We start from the raw sequence: 19827 nt of genomic DNA, 5'->3' as shown, positions 1-19827 counted from the left end.
ATATGTATCAAGTAAAGAGAGAATATGATTCGAGAAAAATGAATAAGTTCAAGATCTAAGTGAAAATAAAGAATGAATGGATTTATGCTACGGTGATCGATTCCGAATCATATAATCCAATGTCTCCACTTATTCATCGCAGTTATCACGAGGACCCCAATATGTATTCATAAGCATAGCTCAGATCAACAGTGAATCTCTTTATGAATTGACTCTTATTCTTAGTTTGGTCACATTTAGGTTTCTTCTAACCTAGTACAATCTCAACCAGTACTACGCGTTAAGATACGTGCTGGTTGACAATAAATGCAACACATGTCTCACGCAACTTCAGTCAATCACAACCCATGCTGATGCTTAATCAGAATATTATCACATCTTTAAAATGTATATCAATAAAACTAATCTCATATAATTAACACAAATAAAATGTTATCCTATCATCGTTTCCAAAAAAAAACAATTAATTATAATAGGAATGTATAGATACCACTAACTTTTTTCCGGTGTCTCAATAATCTGCTCTAAACTCCATTCACTATACAGAATATTATTCAACGCTTGTTCTTGATCATGATTATTATTTTTATTATCATTAGTAATAGGAGTGTAATGTGAATTTTTCAACAATTTCTTTTCACCAACAGCTCGAACAACTACAGAATATAATCGACCAAATTGTAAATTTTCTAATTTAGCCCAATTCTCAGTTACACTGATCATATGTTGTGTTCTATCAAGAGGAGGCAATGGTGGCGTAGGTGAATCTTGTCGACGATTTTCATCTTGACGACAAGAAAAAAGTAATAGTCGGTGGAAGAGGGCGATTGAGAGAAAATATGTAAGATAATATCAAAATAAACAAGAAGGAATATTAATGGAATAAATAATAATTTATGAGATGAAGTTGATTTTTCACTACACTATAGGAGACGAACCGGGGGTGAGGATTGGGACTAAGTAGGACAACAGTTTTTTTCTCAGCAATGTACACGTATAACACCACCACAGATCAATTCATAAGTTTCCAAGTTTCGATAAAAATAGTTTTCAAACAATTATAAATTGACAATCATATTTATCTGGAAGTATTTACTATCAGTTCTGCCCTAATGATATCACGTTATATTGCAGTATATATTTAAAGTATGAATTCTATAGTAATCACCTTCCGTTTCGTTAAGAGACAGATGAGGAAAAAAGTATACAAACCGTCGTAGTGGTATTTTTACGTTTGCCAGTAATCGAACTCGCGACTGGTTAACAAACATAACTAGTTAACGAAAACGGGAAAATTTATGACAATTAATGCACATTGGCAAAAAAAATAGTATTGCAAAATTCTAAGAGACTGTCACTGAAAATGATATGGATTGACAATCAGAAGTAGCCTAATGAAAAGGTGAACCGATGGCGATCAGAGGTGACATAAAGGACAAGTGCATTTCATTGGCTAAGAAATGGATCAATCTCCTAAGGATCAGAGTGGTATATATGTATGGATGAGTATTTGTGTACTTTATCCGGTAGCCCAATACACTTTCTCGTTCACTCTAATGTTCTCGCTCAAGTAGTCAGTTAGGAGGTTAGCGCGTAACACACCGTACACCAGTATCAGATCTTCGACAACACCCGTCACTACAGAAAGCAGACCTAACAATAGCAAATCCTCCCACTTAGGCACGCAATCAAATATAATATTCTTCCTTGATAATCCCCTTTAGTTTTCTATCAGTCAATTGTCCAGTTCAGTCAACAGTCATATACAACGTAGAAGCTGACATATGTGCATCGATTAAAGTTGCCACAACGTACCAGCACACTAAGATGAAAAAATCAAACATCCTGGAGTAATAGAAGTCTTAACAGTATCAATAGTAGTGAAAAAGATGGAGTGTACAAAAAGAAAATGAAAGATACAAAGAGATTTCGCGACTCAGAAACTAAGGCAAGATAAAAAGTGATTACACCTGAGTCACTGTGGAAAATTGTGGATCATGTCACGTAAAGTTTCCAACCATTGATTACGATAATCGCATAGACCCCAACTAGATAGTTTACACTTAATTACATGGTTTATTCAAACTTTCAACAAATTCATGGACTAATATCACGTTTATTTTAGTCGCCCCATAATCTTCTTACTACTCGAAAAGGCAAAAACCGTTATCATATTTATTAGATGAAGCAATTATGTAATGTACATGATATATTTGAATTTGTATTGGTTAATGTTGAATTATCAATGAAAGTTATTTCATAAATGCAACATCAAAAAGAAACTGAAATTTTGAAAGACATCTATCTGATAAAAGAAGATTTGAGTAGTGGACAACTATATCACATTGTAGAAAACATTGGTTCTCATTTGACCATCAAAGTTAATCAAATAATCATTCAATGCAAAAGGCGTTCAACTTTTAGTCATTAAGTCACAAGCTCAAGCTGCATTTCATCTACTTTCATTTTTAAAAAAATCAGGTAGTATAACTAACCTTTATGCTCACAGTGTGGCTCAACGTCACGTAATGAATTAAATAAACAGAATATACCCATTGAAACATAAAATAAGAAAGATTGGTTCGACGAAAAGTTCTCTTCTCGGTGGATTCACTTTCAAAGCTATATATGCTTAACTTTCAGGATGATAATAATTACAGTAATCAGTCAGTCAGCTACAAAGTAGTACCAGGCACATATATGTATCGGTCCAAGTTTCCACACCTCATTAACACAATAAGACGAACACCAAATTCATAAAAGTAGTTAATTCAGAGGTGGTAATATATAAAAGAAAGATTGCAATAAGGATATAGTACAGGAAGAAACAGTTAGTTCGTAGAAAGAAAGATATGAAGCAATTTTAATCTCTTAGTTTAAGGGAAGACAGAGAGTGTATACACCGACACCATTGTGATAGATTCTGAGCCATGTCACCAAGAGTCTCCAACTATTGGTTACGATAGTCACGCGGACCCCAACCAAGTAGTCTGCATCTCCCAACATGGTTCAGACTAGAAGTTAGTGACTGACAATAATAGTGATAATTAAAAAATTTTGACCTAAATATGGTAACAGCAAGGTAAAATAAATCAATAAATAAAGGCATAAAAACGTTAGATTTTTGTTAAGGAAACTAATAATAATTTTTTGTTGCGAGCTTGAAAAACTTGTGAATGCGAGAAGAAGGTTCACTTTGCTAAAGTAAAATGTTGAAATTGAGATGAACTGTAATCAGGAGGATCATAGAAATTCTACTGGACATTGTCACCCAATGACCTCACTTGGCTACTACTGATTGATTCATTATATCACAAATCACAAATTTTACATAAATACATAGAAATGTATGCTTACTTGTTAAGTGTACATCAGCATCACCAACATCATTATTCTCCTTCTTATCTACATTATCTCCATCATTATTGAAATTTTTAATTCTAGTTCGATTTGATGAATAGCCAATTATTTGATAAGCAACTTGATAAAATTTAATGAAATGTTTATTATTATTATTATTTAAACAATCATTCATAGTCGATGTTTTCAGTTGATTTGATTGACTCCTCATATTAGTTCTCCTATTCTCATTAAGACCAGCATTATTGTTATTATTATTATTATTATTGTTCTCGTGTGACTGTAGGGTACATTCCGTTTTATCCCATGTTAATATTGCCCAATTCGAATCAGATGAAGAAACGTGTAAATTCAAGGGGATTGGCAGGTGTTCACTAGCTATTCATAATTTTAAAATATATATATTAAGCAATTAATTCTCAACAAAAGAATAACTCAAATCATTACTAATGATGATGCAAAAATGATATTTGTTGAATAAGTTAGTAATTATTTGGACTTAGTATCTCAGTGGATAATGTATTCGTTATTTGAAGCGAAAGGTATTGGGTTTAAGTCCCAGTTCGATGAAAATAACAACACTGGAGTCTAGGTACATGCAACTAATGAGTGTCTCAAATAAGACGGGATGCAAATTTTAAATTCCCCTGCAAGCCACAATTCATCTACTTTTAAATTGACTACTGTTTAGTTGTGGTAGATCCGTTGATTCTAGTATGTTCATGTTGAATTTATAACGGATCAATATCACAACTGGGGGAACTAGTGAGATCAGAAAGAATTGAACTTAACTCAAAAGTATACATCACCAGCAGCATAACAAGAGATTCAACACGAATTAATAACATAGAACTAGAAGTTATCAAATTGATTTGTCCGTTACACAAATGCTTAACACTAACTTCTTAGCCACTTTCTACATTTCCCAAATAGTCCTAGACTTGATCTCCGCAAAGAGAAGAAAAGGCCTAACGCAGAAGCAGGAACTTTACTTCAAGATTTATTTATGTACAGAAAACATGCTCACTTATGGGTTTATTGGTAACCTTTAAAATGTGAAAGCTCCTGGGAACGTGAAAAGTCAAGTGACCGAGTAATGAGTCCAATCAGAGTTCGACAGATTGTTAATTTTAAAGAAGACTTTGTGGTGTATACGGATTGGGAGAAATGTCCACAACCATCTTCTGGCTTCTGAAAATCTTGTAAAGGAATCATCGTGAGATTCCAGTATAAATGTTAGTGTCAGCGCAAAAAAATAAATGCATAAGTGAGACCGAAGTTCCTTGGTTCGATCCCTATTTGCGGGGTCTTGTGTGACCACTGACACTCAGGGGCCTCATACTAGGATAAAACAGCTCTCCAATGCCTATTGGTTTTGAATAAGTATCTAAGATCTATTCGTCCTGACCTTAAAGGAACTCAACAATCCCAACAAATCCCCCAATCCATACTCATAAAATATAGTTATGATTTAATGCCATGTACGAAATACAAAAAACAACTGTGGAGACTAGAACAGTAAAAAAGAAATCAAAATATAAAGAATATGATTTATTTGAGGAAAATTAAACTACTTACAAGAACTTGGCTTTGTTCTAGCCGATATAAAAGCTTCTTTTATCTCATGATTTTTACCGACTACAACTACTTTAATAAAATAAGTAGTATCTTGTTCTACATTAGTGTTAAAAAATTCAAGAAAAATGAAGTAATTATTACATTATAAAAACAACAAAATAGTGCTTTCTGTTGCATTATTTAAAAGTTCGTTTTATATCTTTCATTCTAGCAACTCAGCAATAACAACAAAGCTTACGTCAATATAAACGAAGGTGTCTGGTTTAACAATATGTTGAACAGAAAATTTAGGGGAGTCTAGAAAACAATCTAACACAAACAAATCTATGCAGTCCATGAGTGTTTGAGTCAGGTAATACATGGAAAAAAGGACTTTTTTAGCTAAGAACCTTTAAATGTCATGTTCCAAAATCGAATGCATAATGATAAAAACAAATGTAACTACTTTGAACAAAGAAAGTAGCCAGCAATGGAATCCAGGATGTTTCATAATATTTAGGACTCATTAGCTGAGTGTAGCTTCGTCCTAGTGTTGGTAGCCACTCCAGGACTCAAACCCAGTGCTATTCACTTCAAACATCAGTGCGTTATCCACTTACCTATCGACCCCAGATAGCCGCTGGCTTATGGAACGAAGATGCTTGTGATTGATGGCGTTAACATGCCAAGTGGCTCAGGATACACATATGCCAAAAGAGACTGATTAATTTCAGTCCCCAATACCTAAAGCGTGGACATCTAAACACTTACAACTGAAGTGTAACTGCTACTTATATTTTCCTCGATTTCGAACAGCTGGTGATCATTATTCACTGTACTCAGGGTATCGATCAACACTTTAGTCGTGTGAGAGCTAATGATACTACTTTCCTGGCCAAATTGATCAAGTTCCTATGCCATTGACCTGAAAATCTAATTTTCACTCGTTGTAATACATCTTAACGTATTCTTTTGACAAGGAGACAAAATATGTGTATGCTAAAATTTACCTCCACGCACGACTTAGTCAAACACTGTCAACACTTAATTCAGTAATTTTGAATATAACTTCCGAACAGAAGAACTTTAATCACAGATTGGTCTAAGACAATTGTAAATTTCTAATTCAATATTGTCAGAAATTTTATCTGTTCATGCTTGTACACACAAAGACATACAAATGCAAACGATCAGTATAACATACCTAATTTCTGTATGGAATAACTTGTCTGATTTCTTGGCAATTCAACAGAATCTGGTCCAGGATGCATTTTACCCCAAGCAACTATATAATGTGATATATCTGTTCGATGATCTCTGCTACCTCCTCTTAATGGAATATTCGAAATCTTGTTGTTATGATGACCATTACTAGGGGGAGTACGAGAAAGTCCCGATGAATAAGAGAAAATCGGAGGTGACCACATTACCAATAAACTTTGTTCTTCAGCTAAAAATTGAAGATTTTCAACCTGAAAAAAAACAGACCAATAGATACGAGAAGTGAATGAATGATAAATTTCTGTTGACGAAAGTTTGTCTTGAGAAAAAAAACCATTGATATCAACAACTATGAACTCAACAGCTGACATGGTTGCTAATAATCACTGATAAAGTGTGCTGAAGCTTTGAGTAAACTTTGAGTGTTATGTCTTGAGACGCTAATCGATAATGACGTGTTCTGTTGCCCAATCCGAACTCTGATTATAATTTCGCCTATCCTTCGTCTACTATTTCTTCCGTAGCCTAGTACCCTAGACCTGACCAATGATTAAACTATATTTCAAGCACATGCAGGTTTATATACAAACATACTGTAACAAATCACACGATAAATTGGAAAATCACAATTATGTATAAAGTGTCTGTGAACAGGGCCAGCAGTAAGTAATAGACTGGCAACAAATTAAGAGTATTAAGTCGATTGACAGTAGTTCCTGAGTTAACCGGAGGATTAAAATAAAAGAACTACGGGGACACTGTAATCAAACTGTAGTGGACGCTACTCACAAGGATGCTTGCAAGTAGTGTGTAGCATAACGTGGGGTTGAAGCTAAAACAATTTTCAGACAAAGTGAACAGTTTAAATACATCAAAAGCATAGAGTTAGTATAACACGTGGAAATCAGACAAGAAGACGGTTCAGACTTCAGAGCACACCGAAATATGGAAATGGAAGATTGAAAGCTATGTATATGTATATGTATTATGTAAATACTTTGCAACTTTTAGCGATAAATGTACATTCCTCTTACCTATTGTCGTGTTTTGCACAATTATTTAGTAGTCATGCAATAAGCATATATATAACAATAATCCATAAAAATTTAGGGAGTTCCAAAATTTCTGACCCTTGTCCCGTTATAACATTGAGTAGATTTTAAACAGTCACCATCAGATGTGAGAGTAGTGATTAGCAAATTAATTTTATGTCAACTAAAATCAAAAAAAGTTATCTGTATAACATCATCCACAGTCACCGTTCTCATTTCCAATATTAATCGATTCGTGATGCGTGTGCAGGTCTAAAAAACAATTAGTTTTATTGATGACGTCTGTCTTATCCAACAGCGCTCACTAGTAACTGTAAGACTAATACTGAAAGTTCTTATGAGAAACGTTCTAGCCATAATGAAGTTAAACCATGTCAGGGATATGCGAAAGATTGGATGGCATATGTATCTTTTTTTTAAATATAGCACGTAAATACTGAAGAATGAGAAACCTAAATTGTCGAACGCCAGTTCAGTTAGTTGTAAATGATAGTTTCAGAATTGTATCATTCTAGTTTTTGAATTTCGAATACCTGAAGAATAGAAAACTTCGGAGTAGTAGTTTGGTGGTTAGAACATTCGAATTTTAAACACTAGATAATAAGTCTAAGTACCACAGCGCCTACTTTGGTCTGGGAAAGCGAGTAGTATTATTATAAGCTCTTATGCAAAAATTGTAAATCGAATCCTAATCGACAAATCTCGTGATACCCCAATCAATTTCCTCTTAGTTCCACTTAGTTCAAATGACAAATTCACAAAGAAAATTTATTGCGTACAGGGAGCAAAGAAGTAAGATTTAAGAAATAGCATACGCGCAAAAGACAAGCACAAATAGGATAAACATTTGAAGTACTAGAAGAACCAGCGACCAACAAGAAAACATCACTTTTAATTGAGTAGAAGAAAATAAGGACAATACAAACTGGGGACGGGGTTCGGTTTATAAAGTTTAAAATAACAAAATACCCGGTAGATAAGAAGTGTTTTGCAGAGATTAAATATTTTTAACACTATGACAAACTGATGTGCCCCCAAATCGATTCCAATGCCCGGACCTATTTTCCTTCAAGAAGGAAAAGTGAAGAAATGGAGCGGCCAAACATTAGCCAGTATTTAGCCTCTTTTTTAAGAAGTGAGACACTCGCTATTAGTGGAGAAATTATATATATATGAGTGTACAAATATCTTTCGGTTCGGTTTAGCCAACAAAAATTTTCCTTCTCACTAAAATAACTGGTTGGGTTAGCGAAAAGGAAGCTCGTTTGCCAACATCAGAATTTTACGATCATATAACGCAACAAAACCATGTCGAGAATAGATTAGGTTATTTTATTTTTATTATTACGAGTCAGTTTCTTTCTTTACAGGATAACCTCGATAGAATTCTTCTAATTCATATTTCCACCAAAACCTTGACTGTTTTTGATTAGGTGTTTTGATTGTGAACTTTGTCGTGTGCCCCAAGGTCACTTAGTGTCGCTACATAAAAAGGGTTTTTCTATTTCAATTTTGACTTCTGTACGGCATAAAAAATTTTCCTATAAATCCCATATTCTATATTAACATTGAAGTGTTGTGGTGTTGCAGTTTGTTCAAGTTCTTATTCATTGAATTATATGAGAGAGTCCTCAGTCATTGGTCAAAAAAACAACAAAACCGAAAATCTTAATACCTTAATTGTTCTTCGGAAGATATAACACAAATAATGGCATATTTCTCCCAAAATAAATGACAATACAAACGTACATATCTTCAATAAAATCGGTCAAAAAGATCGATTGTCGACTCACTCTCTCTGTCTCTCTTTGACTACCAAAACCAATCATTACAATCGCATTTAAAATCTACGACAGAAAAAAATTGAAGGGACAGAAAAATAATACTTTTTTCCTATATTCAAAACTTCCTACTTACCGGTCCTAACACAGGACTAAATAATTTATTATCTGACAACGAAGATGGTTGACGGTGCTCAATAACTGGCGCCCCAAAATCCTCTGATAAAGAATCCTAAATAAGAAAAAAAAAACCCAAACAGGAATAGTAATGACAGAAAACAAACAAATGAAAATGAATTCTTCTGTCGTCTTGAAAACTGCTATTTAGTGGGTGGATGGGAGGTGGAAACTGAAAGTGAGAATTTTCTGGCTATTATATTACGAAAGATTATTGTATATATTTTTCTTCTTTGGTTATTAGATGCTTAGATTATTGTACTCTTGTGTTCTCCTATTTGTAAGCCTTCGTTGAATGCATAAACTATTGTTTGGAGTTTTACCCTGTTTAAGCCATTGATAATTCATAATGGACCCACTAATTAATTCTCTTTCACTAATAGCATAGTTATGCCCATATTGTAATTTCTTATCTATGTTGATCTGTGGTCTGGAACTTAATCAATATTATCACGTGTGATTGGGTTATGAATCTCATTTACTTCTTAATCAGAGATGGACGATGGCTAGTAGTACAATCCAGGATTCGTCAGCTGGATGTATCTGTATCTCAGAGTTGATGTTCATTCCGGGACCATAATACACTACGGTTCGCTTCAAACGCCATAGCTTGATCTACTTACCAACTGAGTCCAGATAACCACTAGCTTGTGCAATGGAGTGAAGTTTAATTCATTTTTGTATTGTCTACTTAAATCTTCCCATTGATTTAATGGCAATATGAATGCAATTCATACGGGATGCTTATATGCCAAAACAAGACTGCTCAACTGCAATTCTAAACATCAATATCAAGATTCAGTACAAATGAACTTAAGCACTTCATGCAAGGTAGACTAGACAACTGCACCATGGATCAATAGGGATCAAGCATTCGATTCGGTTGTTATCTCACTGTCATCGAGTAAACTTATTGTTCCTATGCACGCAATCTAGGTGGGTTAATCAATATTCGAATTAAATAATAGAACTACTCCCCATAATAACAACCTAGTTACATGGACTCAAATACAATTCGAGAACTTATTCCGTGTTTTGGCATCACATCAAAACTCCTTAACGAAGAAAAAAACATTAAACATATTTTATCTAGTGTACGAATGATTTGAGACCTATAGTAGGAACGCCTTCAAATTATCTAGTTTTTTTTGTTTTTATTAATAAATAGAAGTTCTGATAAATAAGTAAATCTTTCACAATTTCTAAATCATATTATCACGCTGATTTTTGTTATTCTCCAACTGAGTAGTTTGAAATTTTGTCATATGGTCCGAAGGTCGTTGCTGTTGTCACACAAAATGAGGTTGTTATATCATGTTCTTGACTTCTGAGAACAGAAAAGCTCTATGTTTAAGAACCATCTTCTCTTCCCTCCTTTTGAAGTTGGAGAGATTACGGTTACGTGACAGAAGTAGCTACGAGGAAGACTTCATACCTTAATGTCTAGGTTCATATCTGACCGTAGCTGCTACCTCGGTGTGGAGGTCGGACTTAGATATCGTGATGACATAAGCGCGCTATACTGAGTGAAGAATTCGATTTTATATGTCTTACTGTACCTGGAAGGTTGATTATAGAGTGGTTAAACTAACAGAAAATTTAAAGGCTCAAATCATATCGACTGCACAGAGATGTAACAGTAGTAATGTGTTTCTCTCAGACAACTGGTCGGTAATGATGCTGTATCCCCACAATGTGGAGGGGTAGGAAAGACAAGGTATAAGAATAACACAAATCACCGTTCCCCATGGATTCCCGTCTCCAGCAGTAGAGCCTTATCAGTACGAAGCTAAGACGCCTAAAACTAATCATAAAATAACTATGTGCGACCGTACGAAAGCAGTTGTCTCATCGGCGCTACGGTCACGATCCCAGGTCATCTAGGCCACTTGTAATTTAATTTCCTTTTCAATGCACTCATGAAGAAATAATCTTCCACACTATGGGTAAGCAGGAAGTGATAACACCACCAAACCTTTCTAACAGATCTTCATACTTATCAACTGAATAAGATTTCTAAATATGATATCATTCATACGGGTACTTTCGATTCATGTTCAATCCCTTCAAGAGAAAGGAATAAAAAAATTATCGATTTCACTGATAATGATTAAAAAAGAAAATGGTAACATACACTGGATAACATATAACCATCATTATTCTTGTTATTTTCTGCATCAAAATCCGCTTCATTCTTTTGAGTCATTGTGGTAAATGTTAGAACTTCTGAATCAGGACCATTGCCTGCCCGTGTAGCCGCTGAAACTGTTAACTCGTATTCCATACCAGAAGTTAAACCTGTAAAGATGATAAAAACGATAAAACAAGGAATGGAGTAGGTGAACTTTTAGAAAAACTTATCATTACTCTGTAATTTCATCGAAAGATATATTTAAGTTCAAATCCCACACAAGAAAAAGATATTAGTTGTATTAATATCTGAGATTTCATTTAGCCATAGTAACATACTTCCAATACTGATGGAAGTAACCCTATGACCTCAGGGGTTCGAACCCATATCATCCAGACTCACAGTTTGAGACGCTACCAGTGACATATTCAAGCCGAGACTAACCCGTCCTGCAGGATTGAGATGTAGTTACAATTGACTGATCACTGAGTAGTGACCAATGTCATGAATATGCATGTATATATTTAGTCACTATTATTATTATTTTGTAAATTTGAGAACAAATACAAAATAGGAAAATAACATACCTTGTATTAACTGACTTAATTTATTCTGTACCATAATATGACGTGAACGTAACCAATCCTCGCATGAAATATTAATACGATAAACAATCAATTGACCATTTCTATACTTTACTGGAGGTGGTTCCCATGATACGGTGGCTACATGTGCACCAATCGAGTGTACACGAAGCTTGGTTGATTGTGTGGGAAAACGTTGGATTAGCGGGGTAGGAGCAAAAGTAAAACAAGGAAAAAGAGAGAAAATTCAATTCTGCAATAAAACATCATATACTCACCAGTGACTAACTTCGGGAGAAAATTTTCAAAGTTCTGGTAAGAAGCTGTAGTTCACTATGATTCAACTATGTTTGATATGGGGAACCTGATGAACAAAGTGAAGATGATTGCGCAATATCATGCAATGACTGAAGTTAGACTTTTACACCATTGGACTTCGGCTCAGTGACCCAGAGGTTAAGCGTTTAACATTGCAATTAAGTTATAGGTAATTAAAACAAATGATCCAGAAAAATTGCATTTAAGATGGATGCGTTTAGTGTTGTTGAGTTCTACACGAGGTGAGAGCTGATGATATTGCTCAACACGATAATGAAAGTATAGCGAATAAATCATCTTGCTTAGAAGACTCAACATCAAAGTCTATACAAAAGAGAGTCAGTCCAAACGATTACCATTCAAAATTATTGCATGAAAATAAAATATAAATCAGGAAGGTTTATCGCAGTATTTCTTTAGTTGAAAAATAGGTGAGACCACTAGTGAACTTAACCGATAAAGGCTTCCAATACCTGGTAGTATCATCTTCCCTGATTTAGTTTTTAATTTTGCAATATTATTGATTGTCACATGTTTTGTAAGTATTTGAAGCCAAAAGTTATAAGGCCAAATAAAGCACTGTGAAAAATTTAATGTGTATTTTCCTCTGGAGTAGATAAATCATCTCCAGCGGCGGAATCCAATAACAAGAGTTTAATCCTCTTCGGTACTCACTAGCTGGAAGCATCTGTATCTGTGTTGATTTTCATTACGTTGGGACTAGAAGTTAGTATTTGTCTTCTCAAACGTCAACGCACAGTGATACGTAACTTATTTAAAATGGCTATGTTGAGACAATCAACATAGGATGGAGCATATACCAACAAAGGCCGATATAAATTCAGTCCATCTTATACTGACAAAATAATTATGGGTTGAATAATAACATGACGTAAGTTACTTAGGAAGAACGGGTTTGATTTACTCGAGCTTTTATATGAAGGCTAATATGAGGATGTCCACCTATCCAAACCAAACTAGATGTGGGTATGGTTTGTTCATAACAGTTGAAGATAGTTTCATTGAAAATAAACATTCGCTCAACTACATTTTTGTTCGTTTTTTTCATAAAACTCTGCAGAGATCTTTAACTAGGTTATTCATATTTCGCTGTATAATGATAATTTAAGAATGTATTAAGCAAATTACTTCAATCCAGCCCCAATGTACATGTCGGCTTTTTGAACGTAGTTGAACAGTCATATTAGGATGAGACCATTATAGTCCATCGCCAACAGTGATACCTGTACAACTATATCGTATACACTAATGGATTGTTCTTGAAGTTATCCACTACAGATGAGCAACAGATAACAAATTGAGTGAGGTTAGAGAAACGTGAAACATTAAAAGCCAACTCCATGGCTCAAAGAAAATAGGCTGATTGTAAGGCCCAATGGTCGTATAGGTAGGTGCGTAATGCTGAGGGGTCACCTTTTAGAAAGAAATAATTGTTTAACACTTTCTCATATAAACTATATTCACATCTTCCTTCATACACTTAGTATGGGTCTAACACTGAGATCCAGAATGTGCATTTCGTCCTATTTAGGACTTGTCATCTGAACGTACCTACATCCACCCCAGTACTGATGTTCACTGTATTGAGACTCGAACTCAGTAATTCTCGTTTCCAACGCATTATCTACTGAGCTACTGAGGTCCATATAGTCACTGAACTATTCAGCCATCAACAGATCTCGTTAACATTCACGAACGAATTTAAATCAGTCTCTAACGTTATATATACATCCTGAGCGAATCGCCATGGTAAAATATTAACCTTACGTACAATCTCCTTGCTAATATTCTCGAACATAATCATGTGAGAAATAATATTATTATTATTATAGCAATAACAGTTATTGATATAACACAAATAGCAAAAAATTCCTACTTACATTCATTGGTGGTTTTGATGGTGGCCTTGAGGTGACTCGTGGTGAAGATGTCAAATAGGCAACATGACCAGTTATATTGGTTTCAGTGATAGGATAGACAGTAATTTGATAGAAAGCATCTGGTGTTAAATTTAATACCGTATAACTTAATCGATCACCGTTATTGGTAACTGTTAAATTCGATGTATGTACATTGATTTCAGTTAGTAATTTAGGTGATATGGGATCGGCATCAGTATTATCATCATTTGGTTTGGACGTAGTAGTGAGTGAACGAAGTATGATTCTATGAATTATAAGAGAATGTAATGATGATTTCCTTAAAATAAGTTGTATGTATAGTATAGAAAGAGAGGGCGGTTGGATAAATTTTCTCAGTTACTTGGATCTGAAACCAACACAGTTCTCTATCTTTTGTTTTATAAGATAAACAGTGTTACAAAGCTTTGTGGAGAACATATTGGCATCAATCTGAGTAGATGAACTTGTGTGAATAGGCTTTGCGTCACACTTTAGTGTGAGAGGTTTGTGATACAACCGAGTTGCTCAAGCCGGAATAGATAAAGGGATTGAAACTTATGACATAGTAGTTGAAAATTGAGCAACTGAACAACTGAGCCACCGTTTCTCACAAATCTAGATACCAAATACATTGATTTATCACTGAATAAAGACCACCGTTGACATTTATTTAGCCTTTGGTAGTGATGATTGAGTCCTATCGACTAAGTTTCAATGTGACCGCTGTTTCAGCGTTACGTATTTGCAAAAAGAATATTAAAGCTATTCAACGACAACTTTACATTAAGTTCTCATTTTAAGTAATAGTATATGTTATAATAATTCAATACTTTATTTGATAACTGTAATACTACTCCTATATAAATATTTTGATAATATCATAACAGAAATATAGATCTTCAAAGTTTACGCTACAGACTGATCATCGTTAGATAGTCACTGAAAGCCAGGAAGCACTGAACAGGTAGTTCGTCTTAGTGTGGGATTTCCCAGCTCAAGGGATCGAATCTAGGACCCTCAGGTATCACAGCGAGCGTTTAACCGTGACACTACTGAGCTGGCATTCAGCGGTGTATATATCTAACTCCAATTGATCCACGATATTGTGTAACCATCTCTAAGTGCCTGTGGTGGATAACTGTCTCATACCTGACATACTTTCACTGCACTGGCTCTTCACTAAAACTCCTGGAAATATCTGTCAAAGTTAGTCACTATTAAAGAACCTGATTGTTATTAGTATATGAAAGTTTATAGAGACAGTTGAATAGGTTACTTCACTGAATGACCTTTGCCAGACAACCATCTAAAAAAGGAAATACAAGACGTCTGTTTCGCCTTAGAGACAGTGCACATCCACTACTTCAATGAGGACTGGACCCAGGACCTTTGATCTCGTAGAGTCCCCAACCTTTATATTTATATTATAAATAAGGACGTACTGGTAGGAAGCAATTTTATCATTCTCAGAACCATCAGACAATGGAGTCTTCCATGAAATAGTCAGTGTGCCATAGTTCCATGACACAGCAGATATATCTTTTACAGCAGGAGGACGATGAACTTCAAAAATAAAAAAATAAAAATAAAACAGAAATACAATAATACACACAAAGCTTTGGACGAATAAAAGATATCAATAACAAGAACTGTATAATTTATATTTAAGATTATTGGTGAACAATGATCGGCTGGAGAATACTATTCGCAATGTTTCTGCGAAGAATGTTCTTTCTAAAGAATCAGAAATTCTCCTCTTTAAGACTTAAGTGGCTCGGTCACCCTTAAAGTCGATGTTCATGTATAATGTTCTCTTTTCTACTGTAATTATTTGTGTTTTAAGAGTTTTCGATTTTATGTTCTTATCAATGAATATCAAGGAATACCCGTTTTTTATATTCACAAATACTTACAGTAGAAAAGACAACATTATACATGAACATCGACTTTAAGGGTAACAGAGCCACATAAGTCTTAAAGAGGAGAATTTCTGATTCTTTGAAAAGAACATTCTTCGCAGCAACATTGCGAATAGTATTCTCCAGCCGATCATTGTTCACCAATAATCTTAAAGATAAATTATCACATCTGACCAACTCAATGTGCATTTACCAATTTACCTGCTCATGTGGAGCCAGGTATATAAGTCGCTCGATCCGTACTTTATCTAAAAGAATTCAAGAACATTATCCGGCGTAGCTAAGAAGAGAAGGAAACGGCTCAATAAGAAGTTCAATAATCGAATACCTTGTGAACACAGGTCGCTCAATCAAAACAGACTCTGCATTCAAAGTCATCTACAAGGTAAGTAAAAGTCTTTTAAAGACAATTAGACTGCATCTTCTTTGCATTGCCGAAGCATTAGCCATACATCTGGGAAATCCAGAATCGTGTGTGCATAAGAGACTGGTACAACCTCCTCTTCTACCATGGTCTTAATGTCGTATAACTTTTTTCCTCTTTCTCATACTCTTCTTCCTTTAGAGCCATCTGCTTCACCTTCCATCTTCCCCTTAAATCCTCTACCCCCGAATGGTTTATTTTGTTTCCACGATCATTCCGATTGCATTTAATCTCAATTCCAACATTTTATCTTATGATGTTGAGCCATCCTTTCCCAATGATACTTTCCCTTTTGATGGAGTTTTGTTCTCTGAGCTGGATGGTTTGGTCGTGGAGCTTTCATCGTTCTTCGGAACGACATCAGCTCAGTGAACAAAACTCCATCAAAATCATCCACTTGAGCTACAAATCTTCTCCACCATCTCGATACTTTCCCTATCTATTTTTTGATGAATACTTAAGCCATTACCAATTAAACGATTATTAAAGTTTCCTTGCTTCATAAAAAATTTTTTAATACCTTTGTTCGTTTAACATTACTGTCACTATGCCTAACAGAAGTTTATTATCAGTATTATTATAATTATTATCATCCTGAAGAAAAAATAGGTATATATATATTTGAGATTGTACAGCTTTGAAAATGAATTCGCCGAAAGGAGTACTCTTCGCTGAACTAATCTTTCTTATATAATGTCTTGATGGGCGTATTCCGTTTATTAAAAAAAGATACACTTATCACATAGATAAAAATAGATAGGGTAACATACTCAATGGCTTTGTAGTAAAGCGAACCGATGCAAAATTATTATTATTAGATCGTTGTTGACTGAAATCTTTTGTTAAAGCTGGAAATATTTTTAGCGTATACTTAGTTTCCGGTTGAAGATCAGCGAGTAGAATAACTGATTTTGTTGTATTCACAGTGAGATGACTGTAAAGAAAAGAAGAATAATGTAAGCAGTATTTAGTAATCAAGTCAATAAATTAAATTAAATTGTTTATCACAGCCTTCACAAGAAGTATATTTAAAATGGAAAAGATTTGTAGTGCAGCATCTACATGAAGTAGGAGCTGAAGATGGTGTCTAGAAGAACAATCAAAGCTCCCAGCAATTAAACCATTTAGCTCCAAGATGTCAATACTACCCAGAGCATCCAACTGAGCTACAAATTTTCCACATCATTTCGAGATGATTTGTAGTGTAGATGAAAATCGATTCGATCAACCCAATACTAGAACGAAATGGCCGTCCAGTGCTTCTAGGTTTTCAATGGTGGTCTAGCTTAAATAGGCTCATGAATCCAACTAATAAAAGTATGACGAAAAGTCTACTTTCAACAAATACTGACAAATACTGTAATGTCTCGAATTTGGTAACAAATTTTCATTGTTATTACCCTAGTCATGTTATCTCGCACGTCTATTTCGGATAGCTAGGACCTTGTACACCATTGTTTCATTGAGAAATCTAATCAAATGTTTTATTTTGAGACAAATAGGTACAAATTTATTTTATACATCAATGGATTTTCAATGCAAATATTTAATCATAATCAAGTCCATGACCTTTACATTTTCGGTCAACCGAAATGGTCTCACAAGCTCTTAATATGCTGGGAATCCAACACACACACACACACACACAAACATTCCTTTTAATAGATTAAATCCTAGCTGTCCGAAATAGATGTGCGAAATAACATGACTACAGTAATAACAACGATAATTTGTTACCGAATTCGAGACATTACAGTATTTATTGAAAGTAGACTCTTCGTTATATGTTTAGGAAAATACGTTTTTGGTTGGTCGTCAAGCAAAAGAATATATTTCACACCGTTGAAATTTTTATTCTCTTTTTCGCTGATCCATTTTATTAATATGCGCCCATTTGCTTGCGCTCTTATTAAGTGTGAACCACATGTATATCCTGTGAAGATTTTCTTTATCTATTGACTTTCATTACAAATTCTATTGAAGATAATAAATCGAGACAATCTGCTCAAGATGTACATGTTGTATTTAACATCAATAGTCATCAGAATTAACAGAGAAGAGAAAAAAAAGTTCACATCCATATCAGATTGTTACACTGATATACTACAATAGTTAAAATTGTCACATATACAAAGTACACAGTGTACCTCAAATGTTATCTAACTCATTTGTATTGTGTTTATTAAATATTTAGTTTATGGTAGTTTTACATTACTCTTATTGTAAGCTTTCATTTCATTAACTGTTGTTATGTGTTTTGTCGTTTCTAAATTCTTACCAATTTAATAATGAACGTATTGCTCAGTTTTATATTATATATGATCAAATTATGTACAAAATCTGATTTCTTATATGTAATAGGTTGTGGTCATACAATTGAGGTATATATTCCTTAGTTTTTGAGTCATGATAACAACATAATAACAGAAAAAAAAACCGTTTGTTGTCTTTGTGTTTAGATTGTCCAATTGGGAAGATGAGGTGTGTGGATCAAAATTCAAGGTGTTAAGTTATCGTTGAAGAGAAAATCATTAGTTTGATAGTCGCAAGCGAACTCTTAATTTAAACACACTATCAGTGATTGATCATACTGAATAAGGCACATAGAAGCTGCATTCATGAAATAATCTACATACAACTTTAAATCAATAATAAATAAGTATTTATATCAAACATTACACAAATCGGTCATGTTATTCGATGCTGTCAAAATAAATAACTTTTTCTGGAAAAATAAAACTATTTGTTAACCAAGTTATATAATTTTGGAGTGAAGACTGTCCATACAATATACCAAGCTGCCGAAAACGAAGCAGGGTAGGAGCCGAGGTTTGAATGTGATGTATGTATCAATGGGAATAAATTATGGATGAATTGAGAGCGTCCATCTACTTATTAGGGTTAAGTGAGGGTTATAAATTATTGTGAGAAATTAAGACTAGGGTACAGAGTTGGACGTTGGGATCAGGAATTCCAGTTAGGTTTTTCATCACGAACTAACATCATTTATAATGCCAAAATGCGATTTAGCCATATGGACGAATGAATTTCGTGCCAAAATCCAAGACCTGGTATGTTAAATCTGATCTGATTATCTATTACTTAGTCTAGCTGAAATCTGAATGTGCTTTAACAAGTCTTATTTACTGGGTGAATAATGTGAACTTCTTCCGCATAAAATCACAATTAGTATGGTAGTCAAAGCTTCTCTATAAGGACAGTGTAACACGAAAGGAAGAAGATTCGCCAATCAATAGTGGATGCTTTCTCAGGATGTATTTCTCTAAACGAGATAGTTTATAATTGCAAAGTTTTTATCGTCTCTCTAAACAATATCGTAATCGTCTACTTCAATATGAGGTTCAGAGTGACAATTAAAGC

At 34.3% G+C, this 19827-nt stretch overlaps 1 protein-coding gene across 1 annotated transcript in view; it reads right to left on the bottom strand.

Moving 5' to 3' along the window:
• The window catches only part of IGDCC3 (Immunoglobulin super DCC subclass member 3), an 88952-nt gene that overhangs the window by 19982 nt on the left and 49143 nt on the right, over positions 1 to 19827 (bottom strand). Inside the window, exons 12-21 of the mRNA XM_051208410.1 lie at positions 17217 to 17380; positions 15546 to 15666; positions 14083 to 14368; positions 11867 to 12035; positions 11283 to 11446; positions 9108 to 9203; positions 6122 to 6389; positions 4939 to 5034; positions 3358 to 3738; positions 498 to 785 (exon numbers count right to left, since the gene is read on the bottom strand). Of these exons, the coding sequence (XP_051064319.1) occupies positions 498 to 785; positions 3358 to 3738; positions 4939 to 5034; positions 6122 to 6389; positions 9108 to 9203; positions 11283 to 11446; positions 11867 to 12035; positions 14083 to 14368; positions 15546 to 15666; positions 17217 to 17380 (2033 nt within the window). The remainder of the gene's footprint in view (positions 1 to 497; positions 786 to 3357; positions 3739 to 4938; positions 5035 to 6121; positions 6390 to 9107; positions 9204 to 11282; positions 11447 to 11866; positions 12036 to 14082; positions 14369 to 15545; positions 15667 to 17216; positions 17381 to 19827) is intronic.

This window comes from Schistosoma haematobium, chromosome 7 (assembly GCF_000699445.3).
Source record: "Schistosoma haematobium chromosome 7, whole genome shotgun sequence".
NCBI lineage: Eukaryota > Metazoa > Platyhelminthes > Trematoda > Strigeidida > Schistosomatidae > Schistosoma > Schistosoma haematobium.
This window is presented reverse-complemented; position numbering and strand designations above follow the sequence as displayed.